Source organism: Perissodus microlepis, chromosome 3 (genome assembly GCF_051167445.1).
Source record: "Perissodus microlepis isolate ML-2025 ecotype Zambia chromosome 3, ASM5116744v1, whole genome shotgun sequence".
In the NCBI taxonomy this organism is placed as follows: Eukaryota; Metazoa; Chordata; class Actinopteri; order Cichliformes; family Cichlidae; genus Perissodus; species Perissodus microlepis.
In genome coordinates, this window is record NC_140463.1 from 36,618,062 (window position 1) to 36,638,735 (window position 20,674).

Here is a 20,674-nt window from a genome sequence, read left to right on the forward strand (position 1 = left end):
ACACAAGGTGCCTCGGTATTTCTCCCTCGTGGAACCCTAATAGGAGTCCTGGGTATTAAAGCAATTAAGCTGCAGAAACTGTTTTACAGCATTATGGGAATGCAGTCAAGTTATGAGTTATGGTTTCTTTTTTTTACTGTTTGGTCAGACTTATCAAGTAAGAGAAAACATTAAAGAGATCGCTGAATGAAAATGCCACTGGGTCCTGAGGGTATTGCAGAATTTTCCATCACCTTAGGGGACAATTGCATGTGTTACAGGGATCCAGACAGGACAGGAAAACACAGCTTCTGCATTAGGCAGCAGCTTTTTTACAGCATAATATATAGAGCCATAATGTGTGTGTCTATTATTTTAGAAATCTGACACCAATAGAATAAATTGGAAGTAATTGCAAGAGGATGGGATGGGGGTGGAAGTTCTTATGTTTTTTCCATGCTGTTCAAGCATGTGGAAAAGGGCAAAAATAATTTCAGTTCCCATCGAACTGGAGGTCAATTACATTAAGGTCCGGCTGAAAACAATGTGTATGTGTTGGAGAAAAGAAAGAAAAAATGACTCCAACCTACACTCGGTGGACTGGAGTAGCAACAATGTAAATTAAGCAACCGACATAATCATGAGGAAAAAAATTGCCATGTCCATCTGAGTAGTCAAAGAGAGCAAGAGGTAACCAATCATATTGTTTCTCTATGATAAGAAAAAAAAAATATTCACACTCCCAGTTAAGGTTTCTAAGAACGAGCCTCGTTCACTGATATGTCCACAGAAATGTTCTTACACTGTGCAAAAGTGTGTGCGCGCAATTTCTACAGGTAAAATCTTGAGGACCAAATGATAAAATAATATCTTTTTACATGTCAGCAAGTATAAAATGGTTTCTCACACATGTGGTAAGTCTTCCTTGTAAGTGACACTGGATGACCCATCTAGGACTGTGTGCTGCAGGCTAATTTCAAAGAATGGGCCAGTGAATCATCGGTCACTGTCTCCAACTTGCAGCTTGATTAATAACTAAAGAGGGAAAAAAAGCCACAAGTTTCTTGCAATAAACCAGTGTAGCTATTAAGCAATGTAGTTATTGTAGCCCTCGAGGCCTTGTGCTGTCTTTGTGTTTAAAATGTTAGAATAAAACTCATTTGCTGGCAGTTACTGTGTGTTTTAAGAATTACCCAAATTAAACACACATAGCTGAGATCTTACTGACCGGTAATAACCCAACCGGCCTAAAGCCCATACCTTAAAGCAGGGGTGAGAAACTAGGACTGTTGTGGAGGGCCACACCAGTAACTTAAACTCAGTTCTGCTGAAAATAATTTTCCCTCTTTATTATCTCATTGGTAATCACAATAATAATAATTATAATAATTATAATAAAGTTGATTTGTACAGCACTTTTCAAAACTTGCGTTTTAAACTGCTTTCCGTGCGGCGCTCCACAACAGTCCCAGTTTCTGATGTTGTCCCTTGGTAAAAGTGCCCACCTCTGCTAAAGCCTTTCTCATGATCTTGCGCATATTTCAAGAATCTAGCTGCCTCATGGTCAAAATGATAAACTAGTGAAATGCTTGAGTTGAAAAGGTTGAAAACTTGAGTAGATGCAAGTGTGACGGACGCAAAAAAGTGACTGAAAGTGGGCTACTGTTCATTGCAGTGGATTTATCCTTGTTAGTATCCCAAGAAAATGACACCTAGGAAAGACACTGGCACTGGGTGACTGAAATAGCATAATGTGCATATTACAGTGAGGAATAAAAAGACCATTTGCTAGCTCTGGATCACAGACAAAAAGGGCTTTCACTTCACAACATGAAAGCTACTGTCAGGCCCACTACTGAGGGAACCATGTAAGGACATCAAATGTTAAAAGATGGCTTTGATTTGAATTACTACAACTCACTTCAATGCAGCCGCTGTAGACTACACAGCTAAATGCCCATGACTAAATATTTCCCCCTTTTTTGAGCATCAGGATTTTTGGCAGGCGTAATTATTGTGACTTTGGTGTTCCACTTCAAAGTTCATTAAAAAGACAATAGCAAAGGTCATATGGCAATGTCCATGCCACTTCCTTTAGCCTCGCCTGGATATCCTCTCAGCACGCTCATCCTGTCACCCCATGCTGATCCTTCCATTCCCTGTCCAAATGTTTTCACTTAGGTTATGTTGCAGCCTGACAGTGTTTTTCCACCTGCTGCACTAATTAAATCATTTTTATTTACCCCCTTCAGAGATGCCTCACTAGTCTGAACATTAGCCGGCGTCCACTGAGCTGAACTGAACTGAGAATGAGTACTTTTCTTTTTGATGAAAGTCGAAACAGCCTTTCTTGCTGTGATGGAAATAGAGACTTGACATCATCAGACGTGATTCCTCAAAGATATTAATGCGCTTTGAACCAAGGGAGCTGATGGGAAGGTTGTGACAAGCGGCATTTAAAAAACAAGAGAAAGCCTGAATGCATTATCGGATATATGCCTTACTCCGTTTTGGAACAGCAGCAGCACTAACAGGTTGACAAAAAACTGATTTAAAGTTCAAAAATGATTTGCTCGCTTCTACTTTTATAAATTGCACGGCTCCAAAAATGCCACTCGGAGTAAAATAACTGTAAACTGTAACACTGTTGATCTAACTGATGCCACATGGAATTAATACGACGCAGGAAGCGTTAATCACCTGTCAGTTATAACAAAGAGACGGCTTGATAAACAACAGCGCTGCATCAGCAGGTAGCGTTCCTCTAAACTGATAAACTGTATTATTTTTCACAGGTAAGCAACACTGTCATTCACATTTCCTGCGCTCGTGCAGGGTGTTATGTTTTCGGATAACAGAAACCATCACGCGCCTTCGCACTCACTGCAGGGTCCTAATCTTTTCCACTAGACTGGATGACACATCTGAGATATTTTTGTATTTCCGACGATTACTGATGAGGCGCTGTTGTTAAGAGGAAATGAGAATGGGCAAGAACATTAGGAGAGCTGGGGGATACATACTGTAGGGCACACATTCATACTGGACTTCCAGGTATTTGTAGGTTCCCGGGCACGGGTCAGGAAATACGTCTGGTCCTGCCACAACAGCACACTGGGTCCTGTTGTTACATCTGAAAGCAAAGAAAAGTCATTCTGTTAAAATAAATAAATAAGTAAAGCATTAGATAATCACGTCCTTGTGAATGGCCACAATATACAGTGGCACATTAGTCAGACATTTAGTGTGTGGTTAATGAACTTTAAAGCACTTTATTCCGTAGAAGAGATTAAGACGATCACAAAGCTCCACTGTTTATGAACTCAACTCATCTACTTTTATGCCTCGAATTCACGGGATACATTTATTTTAATTAATTTATTTCTATTTTTGGATTTCTCGGAGGAAGACTGACAAAATACCCCTCACGATGCTATCACGATGTCACTGAACCTAGAGACTACACTAACACAAAGTCTGTTACAAACCGGAAATATGAATGGAAGCAAATAAGGGCGACCTAATCAATCAGGAAATGAATTCACACGTTTATCTGTTTATTTATATTTATCTATAACTCCTATGGTTCAACTGCCGTTTCTAAAAACACAGAATTTTCAGTGATTCAAGTCGATCCAGACACAAAATACTTCAACTGTTTGATCGCTATTAGCTATTAGTGTTTCTACATTAATGCAAATTTCAGAGTTGATGTATTTTTCTTGTTGCATTTATATGTTTCTAGCCGTACTTTAGACCCCAAGCTACATTTTAACATAGATTCCTACGGTGTTTTATTCTTTACACTTCATCAAGGACTTCATCTACCTCTCATCCACAGCTAATTTTAGAATCACCCATTAGCCTATTATGCATGTCTGTGGACTGTGGGAGGAAGCTGGAGTACACAGAGGAAACCTACACAGGCACCGGGCGAAGATACAAGTCGCCACAGAGAAAGGCAGCATTTAGATTTGAACCAGGAACCTTCTTCCTGTGATAATATATATATATATATATATATATATATATATATATATATATATATATAATATATGCAATATCTCATACAACACATATGAGCAATGACTAGTGGATAACAATACTGACAAGAGACTTGTTTAGATATGCTGCTAAATAAAGTAGAAGAGAGAGAAGATAGCTCTGACATTGAAAGCTCTTGAAATTGCCACAGACAGCTAGCAGCATAACAGCTGGTGGCTGTCTGCTAGGCATTGAGCTGATTTCACTCATGAACTGAACCTCTACATTGTATTTGTGGTGATGATGGTTTGGGCAATTTTTCATTCAAATATCCAACAAATAACATGACTTGCTAACTGGTCATTTCACAAGCGACATTTTAGTATTTATATCTGTAGTATGGATATTTGCACATAACTGCATCTGCACAACACACCAATGTGCAGTGTTGGGAAGGTTACTTTTATACATTTTAAATGTATTCCAACACAGATTACAGAATACATGCCCCAAAATGTATTTTGTAACGTTACTCAATAAGAGTAACGTAACGGAATACATTGGATTACTTAATATATCATCATGCTTTTTACAACTACATGAATGTACTATTGCTGTGTGATTTATTACTATTACTGAAGGACACTCACCATACCAATACCAACTAGATTTTTAAATCTTATTATAAAATGAGTAACAGTAGGATGGACATTAGGTAAGGCTGCACTTTTTGCAGCGATCTCATATAGAAAACTATTCGGCGCGTATATAAAACAGGTCCGCGGCTCCGAACCGTAGTAAAGGGACCTCTGGCTAATACGTCGGGTTTGTGTCGGGCTCGTAGCCGAAAACTAGCTTTACTTTGTTGCCTGGGTCAAGTTTGCTAGCGAGAGACAGAGAGAGGCTTTGAATGGCTGCTCCAACGGAACTTATTGTTTCGGAGGAAAACACGAACACAGCGTACAGTCGAGTCTTAATAGCTTACTTACAACTGGGCTCGTCAGGCACTCTTTTTGGCTGCAGTGGTTATTATTATATTTACATGCTTCATACATGCTGTGCCTGTAACACTCTGTCTATTGGGCGATCGTGGCTCAAGAGTTGGGAGTTCGCCTTGTAATCGGAAGGTTGCCGGTTCGAGCCCCGGCTCGGACAGTCTCGGTCATTGTGTCCTTGGGCAAGACACTTCACCTACCGCCTACTGGTGTTGGCCAGAAGGGCCGATGGCGCGACATGGCAGCCTCGCTTCTGTCAGTCTGCCCCAGTCTACAACTGTAACTTGCCTCCACCAGTGTGTGAATGGGTGGATGACTGGGTGTGTAAAGCGCTTTGGGGTCCCTAGGCCGGACTAGTAAAAGCGCTATACAAATACAGGCCATTATTGACTTCATATTAACTCATTTTTTGAATAATAATTTTTAAAAATATTTCTTCACGTCATTATGCGAGCCACAAGTAGAGGTGACATGGGCCGTGAGATTGAGACAAAGAGCCTCTTAATGCGTGTTTTGTTTGGGTTTCCACCGGCGTGGAATTACCAAAAATAGAGAGGGCATAGCCTAACATATGAAACAGGAAAAGACCGCCGTCTAATCCATTTATTTCAACAAAGTAACTGTATTCTTAATACCACCTTTTTAAACAGTAACTGTAACGGAATAAAGTTACTCATATTTTGTATTTTAAATACGTAACGCCGCTACATGTATTCCGTTACTCCCCAACACTGCCAATGTGCTATGATGACAAAACTTGCTACCAATAGCTGAAAACACTAACGTTTTGTCTCACTACGGCCTCTTCTGGCCACAACGAAAGCAAAAATGACTAAATTGATAAAACCGGGTCCTAAAAACTAGATTTCACAAAGAACTGTGTGATCCCACAGTGGCCACATCCACGTTTTGTATACAGCCAGCGCTTGAGAGACATGTTGTAAATGAATAACGATCATAAAGTTCACTTTAATTTAGGTTCAGGTGACACAGTCAGGGGCAAATTCATCTTTCTGTGAAGGATTAGAGCGGGAAGTCACGGACTTACGACCAGGCTTCAACCACATACAGGTAACATTGTTATGACTGCATGATGGATGGTGGCAGCGGCGGTAGAGAGGACGGAGTAGACACAATCGACCGAGTGCGAAATCAGCTCCCACATAAAATGTAGGTCTTCATTAAAAAACACAATTATGGTGCCTGTGGTAGTCTCATGTGCCATTTTGTTTTTGGCAGTCATCAATCAAAGCCCCACTCCATATGCACGGAGAGCCTCTCGCCACAGATAATAGCAACACTTATCTCACAACATTAACTCTTAAATGTTTTGACAGGCATCGATCTTTTCCAGCTCTGCATCTATTTAAAAAGTGAAGAAAAATAAGAGGATACGAAGGTGGGACAGGCTTCTGTTCAAAGCACCCGGTTGCATATGTGATCTTAGTGAGGCCCTCCTGCTCCGAGCTCCAGTGTATACAGGATTTCCATTCGTCAGATCTATACTCGTTTACAGACCGCCATTATATTGCCATATATAAAAGGTATTTATGCCCCACCAAGGCCGTTCACAGCGCAAGTCTTGTGAAGGTCAAGGCAGGGTCTGACACAATGATTCATACACCACAATTAAAGGATTCTCTACACCTTAATTAACATTGATTGGCTGCTGACTAATCAATCGCACCAGTGACGGACAAGCAAAAAAGGGGCCCCATCTCATTTCGAGCCAGCCAAGTAATGAGATATGGTCTGCCGACTCTCGACTCGTGTGAGCTTTATGTGTTACGTGACCAGCTCCCACCTCCTTCCAACATCCGCCTCATCTTCTGCCGCTCGCCTCATCTGACCATCAGTACCATGAAGACTTAAACTGCAGGCGCCAGTCGAACAATAAGAGGTCAAGCCTATGAAAGTGGGGAACAATTATCAGGGCTCATCTCTATACCCTTTTTCTTTGCCATACTTTCTGCTTTATTCTACTTAGAGACCGGAGGATTTGTAATCAGCAGGTTCAAAGATTATATGTCAGAAAGAACTGCAAAGGAGATGGTCGGCAGAGATGCATCTAGCTAGAAGCTGGACTGGAGAGTGGATATTGCAACACATACACACATTTTTCCTAACTATATTGCACAGTAGCTGTTGTTGCGCAGAGTACTGAAGTACCGGGCTGATACCGTCTTTTAGGTTTACCGACGCTCACTGAGAATTTAAGCTATGATCAAATCCGAAAATTTAATCATACAGTGGTTTATAATAACTTACTCTTGAGGGAATAACGTGTATTTACCGTGTATTTAATATTATTGCAAACTTAATCCCAGCCTTATCATCCATCTTGACCCAAATCCCTCTTATCAGTCCATGTTTTTAACCTACACACACAAATGCCTCCTAATCAGTGTACGTATACTGTCCTGAAGTCACCCAGACACTGAAAAATAATTACAATTAAATGTATAGATAGAGGGAGATGGAGGGAGAAGCTACGGACACCACAAAGACTTCACAACACCAATTATGGGTGTTAATCGGGATTGCGTCAGACAATTGGCACTGGTTTGATCCTTGAACTAGCAGTGGGGAGGGGTAATAGAGTCAGTATGAGGGATGAATTTAAATATGTATAGGCGTATGTGGCTTACACACAGCACAGCTCACAGAGGGAAGTAAACAGCAGGTGGCACGAGCTGCTGCAGGTATCGCCTTGGAAGGTTTCAGAGGCAATGAGAAGCAAACGGATTTGTGTGTAGGTTCAATGGGCACATAAGCCCCTTACAGCGATGCAGTCCTTTCCATTAACCTGGCAGTATCTTAATGTGCTGGCTACATGTCTGGCCAATGGCACTCTGGTGACAGATCAGATTACTGAAGTCAATCCAGTCAGTTCTTGAAAAAAAAATGCTAACAGGAGCTGACGTTAGCTTGTTGCTTCAAGCTGTTTCTAGAAGTTTTTCTTAGGAGTGACTAAAACCCTAAAAACCCACTAAAAAAAGATTGCAGTCCCGTAACAACAAATGGAAACTGCAGACTTTTATTTGTACGTTTAAACCCTATTTTAAAACACTTGACATAATTCCGAGTATAATATTTTTTGTTGATATAGCTCATGTGTAGCATTCATTTCATTGTCATGTCATTTCTCAAAAACCCAAACAAACCTTAAACATTGTTCACTTATTCAAACTGTTATGTATTTAAATGGTTATAACCTGTTACTGTGACTTCATAATAAAATGAATCGGCTGTAGCCAAAAAGTATCCCATGCCAATATTTCTGTCAGGCTGAAAACCTGCCCTCAGCTCAATCCGTCACATGTCACATGACCTTTGACCTTGAAGGAGAGGTGACAGATCATGTGACATGATATTTTAAATCTTTCTACATGTTGACAATACACAGCACACTTGTCAATTTGCAACCAATAAATCATTAAGTTGACCTTGGAGACCTTGAAGCCAATTTTAACAGACGGCTAACATGACCCGACTCTACACCACTACGACGTTTTATCAGAATACATTCATTTTTGAGTCACTGGATGACACGGATGCGAACGCTGTTTTTACTTCAGACGTGTGAGCTGCGTCTATAAGCTCCACTTCAATAATTGTGAAATAAGTTAACCAGAGCGTGTGCGGATGCATTCACATAACTGTATCTCTGACTGTCAAGACAACTATGAAAACACAGCTGCCGATTTAAGAAATCTCCAACCAGAACACACCGTGTGTCATTTGATGTGCTGTCCAACTTCCCACAGGGTACACAGCGATGTGGAAGCACCTTGGCTTGTTCCATGAATGTAGCGGGAGAGCGTGTGAACGATGTGATGAGGACCATTAAAGTTAAAGTGTTTCAACGTTTGAATGACAAAATGCCGCCATCGACAGACTGATGAAGGCAGCAACGTTACATACCGCGTGCCTGAAAAGGGCTTTAATGACACCAAATGACAAGGACTGCATCTGGATGTAATCATGTATGAGATATGATCTCAAAAAGGCCATAAGAAACATTTTGCTATTTGGCCTCCAACTACCGCATTTCTATCCACATTCCCGATTTCCCCTCCCTTATAGCTTTTTCCTCCTGTTCCCACGTCTGCTGTTTGTTATAACTGGCAGATTAGAACTCAGGCTGCCAGCTGACGAGGGGAGATGTGGCACAAAGCAGCAGAACCCTATGTAAGCACAAACCGTAATCACTATAATCGCCGGGCTGATCCCGCTGCTGCCTGTGACGACAGTAAGTGGGTCGAGTCCCCTTTGGCCCGCTGACCACCGACGCAGGTCAAATGCTGTATCAATGGATCAATGGGCGGATGGATGAATGGGTGAACAAATGAATCGATAAAAGAAAAGAGGACGGAGACATGCGAAACAGACGGGGACGGTGCGGCCGCTGTCAAAGACAGACAGATCCATACACGTTGGAGAGTAATAAAAGAGAACTGGTGTGCACCACTGTTCTCCTTTCAGAACTCAATTGATTTATATCAGGAGGGAAATACCAACCCGAGTGGAAGAAGAGAAAGGTTTGCCAGTTTTTAAAGGTTCAGCGGGGGGAGGGGGAAAAATGCTTTGCTGCATTTCCTTCCAGCATGCCAAATTGCTCTGAGCCATTTTCCATTTGTAATCCAGAATCCACATGAAAGAATTTCGCCTGAAGTAAGTCAAATATGAATGGAGACGTTTCAGCTGGCGTTCATGCACTTATTTTCGGCATGTATGCCGAAAATAAGTGCATGCTGTTTGTTTCCTGTGCCCCTTTGTGTGCTGTGTACACATTTGTGAGAGTTTATATTTGAAGGAAAGGACGGAAGTAAAAGAAGAAGAAAAAAGTGACGGACGGGTCAATATCCCCGTCCCTCTGTTGGGACCCATTACGCTTTAGTGATGGTCTTTGCCACCCACGATCGACTTCATTCATTATCTTTCCCAGTTGCACGCAGCAACATCCATCTTTTCTCATTCAGCCTGTCTCCTGGTGCAGCACACACACAAACACAAAAGGAACTCACAACCTTTAAAACACCCAGAAAAAGAAAGAAAAAAATCTCAGAAAACATGATAAGAGGAAGTGAAGCGATGGCCTTGAACGCCTTGTGCATTTGGCTCCTGAGTAAAACCAAGAAGTCTTACAAGGTAGCAGGTCAGTGTTGATTAGTGGAGCTCCTTTACAGAACGAGGAATTATCAGTTAAAGCCCTGGTGGAAAAGCTCCTGTTCACACAGAGAGGCTTGTTAGGGAGCATAAGCTTGAAGTTTTCTGTAATGCTGCTATAGAATAATGTGTCTTTGATGCAATTTGGAGTTACTTCAGCCACGAGCTGGGGATTATCAGACACATAAACTACAGCTAGTGTAACAGAAATCAGGCAAATTGAACTAATTCATTAACTCCTCCTGTAAGCTCTGAGGTATAACTCTTAAACCGGACTTTTACGCTCATTTCCAGCTCCATATTTCACTCCTGGGCTGCACTAGAGTAGCTTTGCACGATTCACAGCTGACGCTAATCCTTATATATACGCAACGCTGGACCATGTGTGGTCCAGAATTATGTTCATCCTTACTCTGAAACAAAGTTTCTTCTGATTGGCCGCCTCTCAAAAAGAGAAGATCTGAACAGATGAGCATATAAATGAATGGCCCCCAACCCGTGTTTGGTCATCATCACATTGTTCTCCAAAAGGAGGAAAAAGCTGTTGGATATTAAATGCTCAGAGCAGTCTGAAGGTTTAGTTGCACGTATGCTTATCTCATTATTTCAAACTATGGTCGGGTTCATAATAGAATCATAATGGGTCAACTTTAATATCCAGCAAGAATAGCACAGTACAGTATGTGGCATGTCTCTGAATAAAACTTGCAGGGAAAGAAATTTTTTTTTATTAGCTTCTATATTTCGTCAGCCTTGATGATAAATTGGAAAGGATTGTTTCCTGGTAGCCAATCTTCTATAATCATAACCACATCATACCTGTTACTGGCAGCCCATACATCACTTAACATGATTGACATGTTTCTAGCAACTTGACGACTGAATAGGAGTGTGGACTTAGAAGCTAGGAGGAAATACAGTATTTGATTATTTTACTTATTTATTTGCTCTAGATTTCTCTTCAAGCTATGAGAATGGACTCTCTGTTATTTGGTTTACCCTCTGGGACAGTGTTCCTGGGCTTCCAGTGAAACCAGCAGATGTCCAGGCCAGGACTCGTGCGCCTGTGTGTAGTTCAGAGTTCACTCTTGAATTGACATTCAACAGAGCTAATAAAAAGATGAGCAGTAATCAGACAGTAAGAGATGATTTTGAGATTGGATTTCATCAAATCTGTTCCCTGCGTTTACTTTTACTTCCTACCTCCATGCTTCACTTCAGCCTGCTCAAACATGATTGGTCGACAGCACACATTCCCAGCGAATCACCTCAACCCAGCACCTGACGTCCTGAAAGGTAAACTAAAGAATCCTCCAAAAATAATCCAAAGCTGTAGCTGCAGCACGCCCACACCCAGCTCAGCCAGGAGGCACACCCACGTTTTTCTAAATACATGACTAAATCATGCAAAATATACTTTGGGGCGATAAATAACAACAACAAAAAAATGAGAAGCTCCACTGAGCTTCTCATCGCATGGATGGACTCAAACTCCTACAGACTAAGACGGTGGAAACCGAGGGATAAGACTCACAACAGCAAAATGGAAGAGACAGGGAGCGCCAGCGCTAACTGCTTAACTTTCAAAATAAGAGCGTGGGGCTTGCTAGATAGTAAACAGACCGCATAACTTACCTGGGCAGCCAAACAACATAATTGATATGCAAGGGAAATACTGTATGAGTACAAAATCTGTTCATAAATAATAACCAGTGATGCAGCCTCACTCAGCTACATAGGTCATAACAGAAAACTTTGTGTTTGTGAATGTTTATTTTATCCATTCACAGGCACACATTAGACTATATTAATATATGTACTTAAGCTGTAAAGTTAACATTTTCTAACAAAGTTGTTGATTTGTGGAAGAAGGATTCAGCCTCATTTTAAAGCAACATATATTACATCTACTTAAACTGATAGATTGAAAACATAATTCACCTCATTGTGTGCCACGTTTCCGTGGTTACTGTATCAGAGTTAGTCTGGTCTGCGAGTCTGCAGGGGAAACAAACGGAAACCAAAACTCTTGTCCTTTGCCTCCAGAGACACAGAACCTATGAAGAGACTTCCTCACTCATATGCAAACACATAACCCCATGCTTTACCCCATCTGTAAAGCAGCGCTGAATGCAGACAACAAATTCCATCGTTTTTCTTGTCTTTTTCCATAACATCAATAGAGAGAGAGCCACTCAACACAGATTAAAAAGCAAAAAGAGGCAGATTGGGAATGAATGCAGTGCATAAAACGTAAATACAATGGCCGAGCGTGGGTGTGAAGGATTTGGAGTGCATTGCCGAAGGAGCTCAATGTTCTTGAGTGCTTAAGCTCGCAGAAACGTGCAAACATCTTCATGCTAGTGCACCCGTCCTTAATATTCAATGGATAATCGATGACTGCGAGGACCGCTAACACACCGAAGCACTTCCTGCACGTTGGGTGGCATCTGCAGCACGCCACGAAATGGAAGAAAATCATTTGTCAGACCGTTTGTACACAACAAAACATCAGCCATATTCTTTTTTTTCTTTTTTTACAGGATTAACTCAGTGGAGCTGAGTAGAAATAAATAAAGTGCTGAGTGAGTCCACAGTGCGGGGAAGATGGCGCGTCTGCATGCATGAGCTCTGTGAACGGCCTTTATTGGGCTGAGTTAAGTACGGAATAAGACTGCAGTCAAACAAAGGTCAGGAATGATCATCTCTCATGAACTCCTTCCACTGCTTACATAAATTCAATGCCATTTCCGAAAGAAAAAAACACAGCATCTCAGGCTCATTCCCCCCCTCCTGACAAGCATAATCCCTCTTAACCATTCACACAGATTAGTAGCTTTCATAAGATTTTACATCACACAGTTTCCTCCCTCTCTAATATTGTATTTGGAAGATAAGCCACAGTTCATTCCGACGCAACGACAAGCTGAGAAAAACACAGCGGCGCTGGGGCACTCTGACTGGATGTGGAAGGATGATTAACCACAACACAGACTGCAGTATTTTAAAGATTCAAGTCGACGCTGAGTTTACGGACGGGGCGACATATGGATTCATGTGTGACGTCCTTTGCATAGAGAACCTGAAGCACAAGCTCAGCTCGATGAACATGATTTTAAGTGTCACCTCAGTCAGAGATGTTTCAGTCTAAACATCGGTTATAGCATTTCCCCGTTTTGGTTCTTTTTCCAGCCGCTAAACCCCAAACCCTGCCACATTGTTTTTGTGCTCATTTGCACTTTAGAGTTCCTCCTTTGTGTGGAAAAAGCTTGTTATCCAACACTCTGCATTCAACTATACACAAACAGTCTGCAGGGCAATGACACATGCTAACGGCGGCATTCATTATCACTATAAGTTGCTAGCGTACAGCCGCCATACATAAGTGCAGAATGACTGCAGCAAAGCAGCTACACCCACAAAACCGTGGCCGATTCAAATGATATCTCTCCACTGCCCACAAGTGCTCATGAGGAGTCCTAATAGTTTCTCTTCACCCTTCTCAGCTCCAAAATAATCTCGTCTTTTGTAAAAGGAAAACTGGAGAGAAACAGACGCTCGGCCGCACAGACTTCTGTTTGTCAGACATCATCGCCGAGCCAAGGTCGGGCCAAACAAAGGTTACCACCTCAAGGAAAGCCTTTCTCACCACGATGATCGGGAGGAATTTATTTACTGCGGTTCACGTCGCTGTTCTGATTTCGCTCTAAACCACCAGCGGTTTCATGACTGCTGAAAGATTGATCTGCTGCAGTAAGCATTTGGTAAATGCACGGGTTGCACTTGCACTCCTACCAAACGTGGACTCACTAGTTTCGTGAGAGAGGTTTAGTTACTCAGCACAACTTGCTGCGCTTTGAAATTTAACTGATTAACAGCAAGCAGTTTGAACTGTTGCACAGGATGTGGTCAAAGAAGACAAGCCCTTGGGAGATTTCTGCTGTTATTTGCTGCATTTTGCAGCATCAGCGAGTGTGACTAAATCTAAAAGAGCTGGAATACTGCTGTGTCTAAGTAACTTGATGCTTGAGAGGAAGACAAACCTTTGAGCTCCTTAGTAGAGGTTTATTTCACCTTTAGTTCACCCTAACAGCTTCCAAGTCACTCTGCTACTGCAGGTAGACCGTTTGAAAAAAGAAAAAGTGTAGCTCATAAAAGTAAGCCCCAGCATTGAACTTGTGAATTCAGAATGTGGAGTACACAAAAGCAAAAAAAAAACAAAAACGCACTGTGTCTCTGGATGTGAAATAGGAAACAAAGGCAGGTGATAAAAACATCATCAGGGAGTAAAAGTATTAAAACAACACCAAATTTCCTTTGCGAGAACTGCAAATCAAACTTCTCTTCTTGGTGTTTTGAAGCGCGCGGCGTCATGCTGTGGACGGCTCAAACTCACTCGGCTAGTCTGCTTCAAATTAATCCATCTATTTATGTACCACAAAAGGTATTAGATGATGCAATTTCTCTCTCCACCTGAAAGGTCAGTCCGTGATTCTGCACATGCTGTCGACATCCATCTGGCTGCGCACACCGAAATTCCATTAAAGTATAAATTTGGCTCATACTGGAGAGTGCTGAGGGAGTTCGACGCTTCCAAATTCAACATTAGCCAAAAAAAAAAACGAGTGAAAGAACAATCCCATAAAGCTGGTTTCATAAGGAGAGCGTGCAGTTCGACTTTATGCTGCAAGTATATTGTTTAAATTATACAATAAAAGCTCGGCCGTGTAAGATGGTTAATTTAGACGAGTGTTAAGAGTTCAGTTGCACTCCTTCACACATCAGTGACACACTCTTCTGGAGACAACACAGCTCGTGCGGCGAGTCCTCTCTGTCGTAAGTGTTCTTTTTTTCCTCTTTTTTATGTATATGTATGCATTCACATGTGCAGCTTATCTTCGCTTTTCAAGGCAGGGACACAGCAAGTGGTATTTTTTGGAGCACAGACATGGCTGTCTATCTCAAAAGGGCAAAGATAAAACTCCCCTGAATAATCCTCAGCCATTTCCTTGGATGTCTGGAGATAAACATCTTGAAAATTGTGCAGCTCAGAAGAGAGCAAAAGAACAATGTTTTCTTGAAACTTGATAGTGATTCCGCAGCTTGCCAATATTAGTTTAAACACACACACACACACACGCACGCACGCACAATTTCAACCGCAGCCTTACATCCATAGTGGAAATTCGAATAAATAATGCATTATCTGCACACTGTTTTCTTTGTTTTATCCCGTGACTAAACTAAATCCAACACAAACATTTTTTGAAACAGTACATTTCCATTTTGATGCTGACTTTTATCGAACGGCTGTGAAGCAGAGCTCTGTGTAAGTGGTCACATCGCAGACATACGCCGATCAGGCATAACATTATGGTGGAGTGAATAACAGTGATTATCTCTACATCATGGCACCTGTTAGTGGGTCAGATATATTAGGGAGCAAGTGAACACTTAGTCCTTAAAGTTGACAGCCTAAATGGACAGGATCATTGATGCACATGGGGAGGGAAGGCTTGCCCATGTGGTCGGACCCAACGAACTACTACTACGAACTACTGCAGCTCAAACTGCAGAAAAAGTTCACGCTGGTTCTGATAGAAAGATGTCAGAATACACAGAGCATCACGGCAGACCAGTCAGGCCCTGTCCATCACCCACTGTCCATCACCGAAAGCACCAACAATGAGCACGTGAGAACTGGTCCATGGACCAATGGAAGAAGGTAGCCTGGTCTGGCAAGTCATGTTTTCACATGGATGGATCATGTGGACTACATCATGTGGATGGCTACATGCTTACTTGGGGAACACCTGACACCAGGATGCACTATGGGAATAAGATAAGCCTTCTTAGTGTGATGTTGTGGGCAATGTTCTGCTGGGAAACCTTGGGTCCTTCCATGCATGTGGATGTTACTTTGAAACGTACCAACTATCTATGCATTGTTGGAGATCATGTACGCCCTTTTGTGGAAATGGTATTCCCTGATGGCTATGACCTCTTTCAGAAAGCTAATAGGCACTGCCACAGAGCAAAAAAGATTCAGGAATGGTTTGAGGAGCACAACAAGGAGTTTGAGGTGTTGACTTGGGCTCCAAATTGAATTCGTGGAGGCCCCATGTTGCAGCGTATAAGACTTAAAGTGTCTGTTGTTATCTGTGCCAGATACCACAGCACAACTTCATGGGTCTAGTGGAGTCCATGCCTCAATGTCAATGCCTCAATGGGTCAGGGCTGTTTTGGCAGCAAAAAAAGGGGACTAATCCAATATTATGCAGGTGGTCATAATGTTATGCCTGATCTATGTATATGTGATTCATATGTTGCGATATTTATGACAGTGACTAATTAAAAAGCCAGCATGACCACTCCTTTCAATCTACCAACAGGGGTTTTGGCCATGAAAAGATGCATTGTTTAATCACTTCCCAAGAAGTAACAGTGACTCTCACAGAAAAGTCTTTGCACTGTGCAGAAGCTGTTAGAAGTACCGTGCACTACTCAATTAAATTAACACAAAGTCCAAATGTGTGATTATGTCAGAATAAGTAAAAAAAAAATTTTTCTAACAATGGATCGTCAGGACATGTCATGAAATCTTTTTGCACGAGAATAATAGGCACTGATTGGAAAAGTGGTTTCACTCCTACTCGACTTACCAGAACCAACTCCCTTAAAACTATCCCGCTGACACCAGTATTCATTGCAGAATATTTGAATAAATCACCTCCATTAAAAAACAGATCAATGCACGACTTAAGTATTAGTTACTGAAACAAAAAAAAAGCAGGAAGTGTCTGATCCCTGGTTATGTATACCGCTATGTAAATCATAACGCCCACAGTGTCTCTCCAGGTGCTTGTATAGAGGCAGAAGGCCGGATTGAAATGTGCAGCAACTCCGCAGATCGATTTGTTTGGAGGGTGAGGCTTATTCACTGGGGCCTGCCCGTCTAATGATTTATGATTTCCAGGATGAATTTTTCTATTCTTGCCAACAAATGATGCTGCTCCACATCTTCCTGGTGACGCTTGATTTATCTTCCAGCCAAAGGCCCCTGGGACTTTCAGCCTGTAGACCCATTTTAGACTAAGCCTCATTCCAGAGGGGGGTGAGGGGGGTGTAAAAGTGAGGATTGGGTCATATTTTTTTTTACAACCACCGTCACATGGATATTGATGTGTCACATATTCAAGAAAAACGATAATTTGATGTGCAAGGTGTGAAGCAAGATTCCTGATGGGTGTGCGGCTGTGCACCAATTCGCGAATTGGGACTTAAATTGAAATTATGCTGCTAGCATCTCTGCAGGCAGTCGAGTGGGCACAGAAATGTGCACACATGCACAGCCTTCAGTATGCTCATTCATAAAGGAATACATTTAGAAATATTATACTGACAGGCTCGGTTGATGGCTGACCGGGGTCAGCCTTTTGAACTGCTCCTGCTGAGATTCTAAGCCCATCTCAAGCATCTCTGCGAGCGTCAGATTCTTCAGCCAGATACCCAGTGGTGCCACTGCTGTGCTGGTCTTCAGAGGGATGGATGGGGAATAAAAAAAGAGAGGCAGAAATGCCACTGGTTTGACTTTTCAAGGCATCAAGCCTTGTTTGTTACGCACAAAAAGCAATGTCTGCTGCTGGTTGGAGTCAAAGGAATGCTTTGGGGAGCTTATGTGGCTGCGTGCACCGCACAGCGACAACAAAAAGATTCTAATCCTTTTCTCTGGACCGTTATTCAATCTGTGTTTTGGAAAATTGGAAGAAATTCTGAGGACAGTTTTGAAAAACAAGAAGAAAAAAAAGCACACACACACACACACACAAAACTATACCCAAGCTCAGATAGAATAGCACTCCATTCACTGTATTTATAATCTACACACAAATCAATAAGCACACTGTATCACTGAAACCCCCCCTCCGCTATCTTTCTCCCTGACTTTCCTGAGTGTGCATACACATACATACACACAAACCGACACACCAACACACCAAGGCCTGCCTTTAAGCACAGATTTTTCATTTCCAGTCGTTGTCACCATGGTAACTTCCAATGTCCGACTTGCGCCAGAATGTGCTTCCAGCGCTTCCCTTCTTCAAAGCCCTTTTTCAAAGCCTAAAACCGCATTGCTTCAGTAACGGTCACCCACAGTGCTTAGCTTCTAGAAGGGTGTTCACCCGCTAATTACCTTATGTGACAAAGGTGCTGCTAATAACAAACTGCTCTACCAGTGCAAGCTATAAGATTTAGCAATTTAAAAAAACTCCATGTACAGCTGCATGGTCTTTTAAGGCAAAATAGCAGCATGAATGAGACCGAATGCTACAAGTCACTCAAAGTGCATGCTCGCCACACACGTGTAACATTTTCTTTTACATTCAAAAAGCCAACCTTTGTTGCAATGAAGAGGAGTGCCTTGGCAGAGCCGCCTGAGCGACAATCAAATATTCCTGTGTTGACCGATCGATGAGAGCCACCCCCTGACCTTCCTCATTCACATCTCAATAATGAAAGAGGAGCAGGGGTTATGAGTAACCTCGGTGCTCGATACAGGAGGTAGGGGGGGGTCAGGCGTCGATAGCTCGGCATGAGTCCAGGGCTCCATTGGCATGCGGGAAATCACCGCGGGTCTTAAGGATTTCGGCTGAAAGATGCATGGCTGGGATTAAAAGCTTGGGCTTGACTGAGCTCTCCTGTCTCCGTGGTGTCAATATGCCCAAGGTACTGTCAGTCACTGTGTACAACTTTAGCCTGAGAGGAAAGTAATTGACTGACCCTGTGAGAGTACAAAGGTCCACATTCAGTCGAAGACATACCAATTACGCTGATAGTAAGGTGACAGAGTTTATTTTCATAATTTTATCCAAATCTGACATTGCCAACTACGCTCCTTCAAAGTTTTGATAAACTAGCACAATTAATGAATTAGCTACGGATAATCACTACTGCAATAAAACAATATGGAAGAAAAAGCAACAATGTGAAGAACCTCTGACAAGCTCTGCAGCGCTTTAGTCGAATGTCTTCTTTGTATGAAGTCTTGGAATGCTTTTGAATCAGAGATAATGACATCTTTGCAAGACTAATTTGAAAGTATGTGTGTCGTCTCTGTTTGATCAGATCTGACACAGTTTTGACGCCAAGTTGTAACGTGTCTCATCTGCTCTTCTGTAAAAACTGAAAACCCCAAGCCTATAAAATGTCAGCAAGATCACAAAGAAATACCCATCATACCTGTGAGGAAACCAGAGTGACAACTGAGTTGTTTTTTGTTTTTGTTTTTTTTTTAATCCTGTGCCAAACCGAAACATGTGAAATTATCAGTAATGTAAGACGGAAAAGAAAGGAAAGTAGTTATAATTCATGATGCTGCTACTGGCAATTGTACGTTTGCCAGTAGCATACAATTTTCAGTAGTGAGTTGTTTTTTAAGCATTTTTGCTTGAAAAACAATAAATGAATACATAAATAAGCAGTCTCTTAAAGGTTCTTAAGCCTGCATTCCTTCTAAGGGCCAGCAGGGGGCGAGAGTTCTGATTTAGAAACAAACAAGCAAACAAACAAAAAAGTCAGAATGTAAATCAGAAAATTACCCTGCTTCAACATTCTACATACAACATTCCTCATAACCAGAGCATCAGACTTTATGATGGTTCGGCAAGCTTGTTTTGCTGCTTTTCGTGTGTTCAGCTGCTAGTGGGGGGAGGGGCTGTGTACCTGCCTGTGTGGAGTGGTGCTATGCAAAGTTGTGTTACAGCTGGAGGAGGCAGTGACAGCACTGCTTGTATGGACATTGTCACAAATAATATTGTCTAATCCATACATTTCTATACTGATTAGTATTGCAATATCTTTTTCTACAACCCTTTATTTTAACAGCACTTTAATTTGTATTGCTAATTCCTGAACACTTAGTGAAGTCCTAAGACTTACATAATACTTTGATTTGACAGAGCAGGAGTTCAGGCAAGGTGAAAAAGAAGGGAACAAGAAGTTCTAAGACTGATACACTTCTGGTCTTTTCCTCTACGGCTAGACGTGACAAGGCATCTCTTGTATTTCACCCCACGCAGCACCACTGTCCCACTGAATTTGTCAAGGGAAGCCAAGACATTTAGCTGTCTTTTAACTTCTCTTCCATACCAATAGGTCTCCTGAGATATAGCCTGAGGAGGAGGGGAGTCTCATTCTGGTGGAAAACAAAGTCTAGAGTGTGTCATCCTGTCTGTTTGTTTCTGTTCGGCTTGTTTCCCCAACTCCGGTATGTATTTGGTGTCAGTGTCTGTTTGTAGCAGAAGATTTATTGCAAAACACTTTGAAAAAATGACAGTCTTTTGGCTCACACTTTGTTGTGCTGTTGTACGGAACATAAAAACGTGTTATCCTCACCTAATTCCATCATTTCTGGTATCTATGATGACCCGAGGCCTGTCTCGCAAAGCGGGATTAGCGGGTAGGCGAGCTAACTTTGGGTTTAACCTTCACTGCTCGTCACAAAGACGTCTTAAGTTCAAACCGCGCTGCGTTGCAATGGCTGCTAA

The 20,674-nt window shown here is 41.9% G+C and overlaps 1 protein-coding gene across 7 annotated transcripts in view; it reads right to left on the bottom strand.

Annotated features, from left to right (window-relative positions):
- Positions 1 to 20,674, bottom strand: part of LOC146391372 (adhesion G protein-coupled receptor L3) — a 253,907-nt gene that overhangs the window by 120,877 nt on the left and 112,356 nt on the right. For all 7 annotated transcript variants that reach the window (XM_084924260.1, XM_084924263.1, XM_084924262.1 and 4 more), the window contains exon 5: positions 3,003 to 3,112. In XM_084924260.1, coding sequence (XP_084780386.1) covers positions 3,003 to 3,112 — 110 coding nt within the window. The remainder of the gene's footprint in view (positions 1 to 3,002; positions 3,113 to 20,674) is intronic.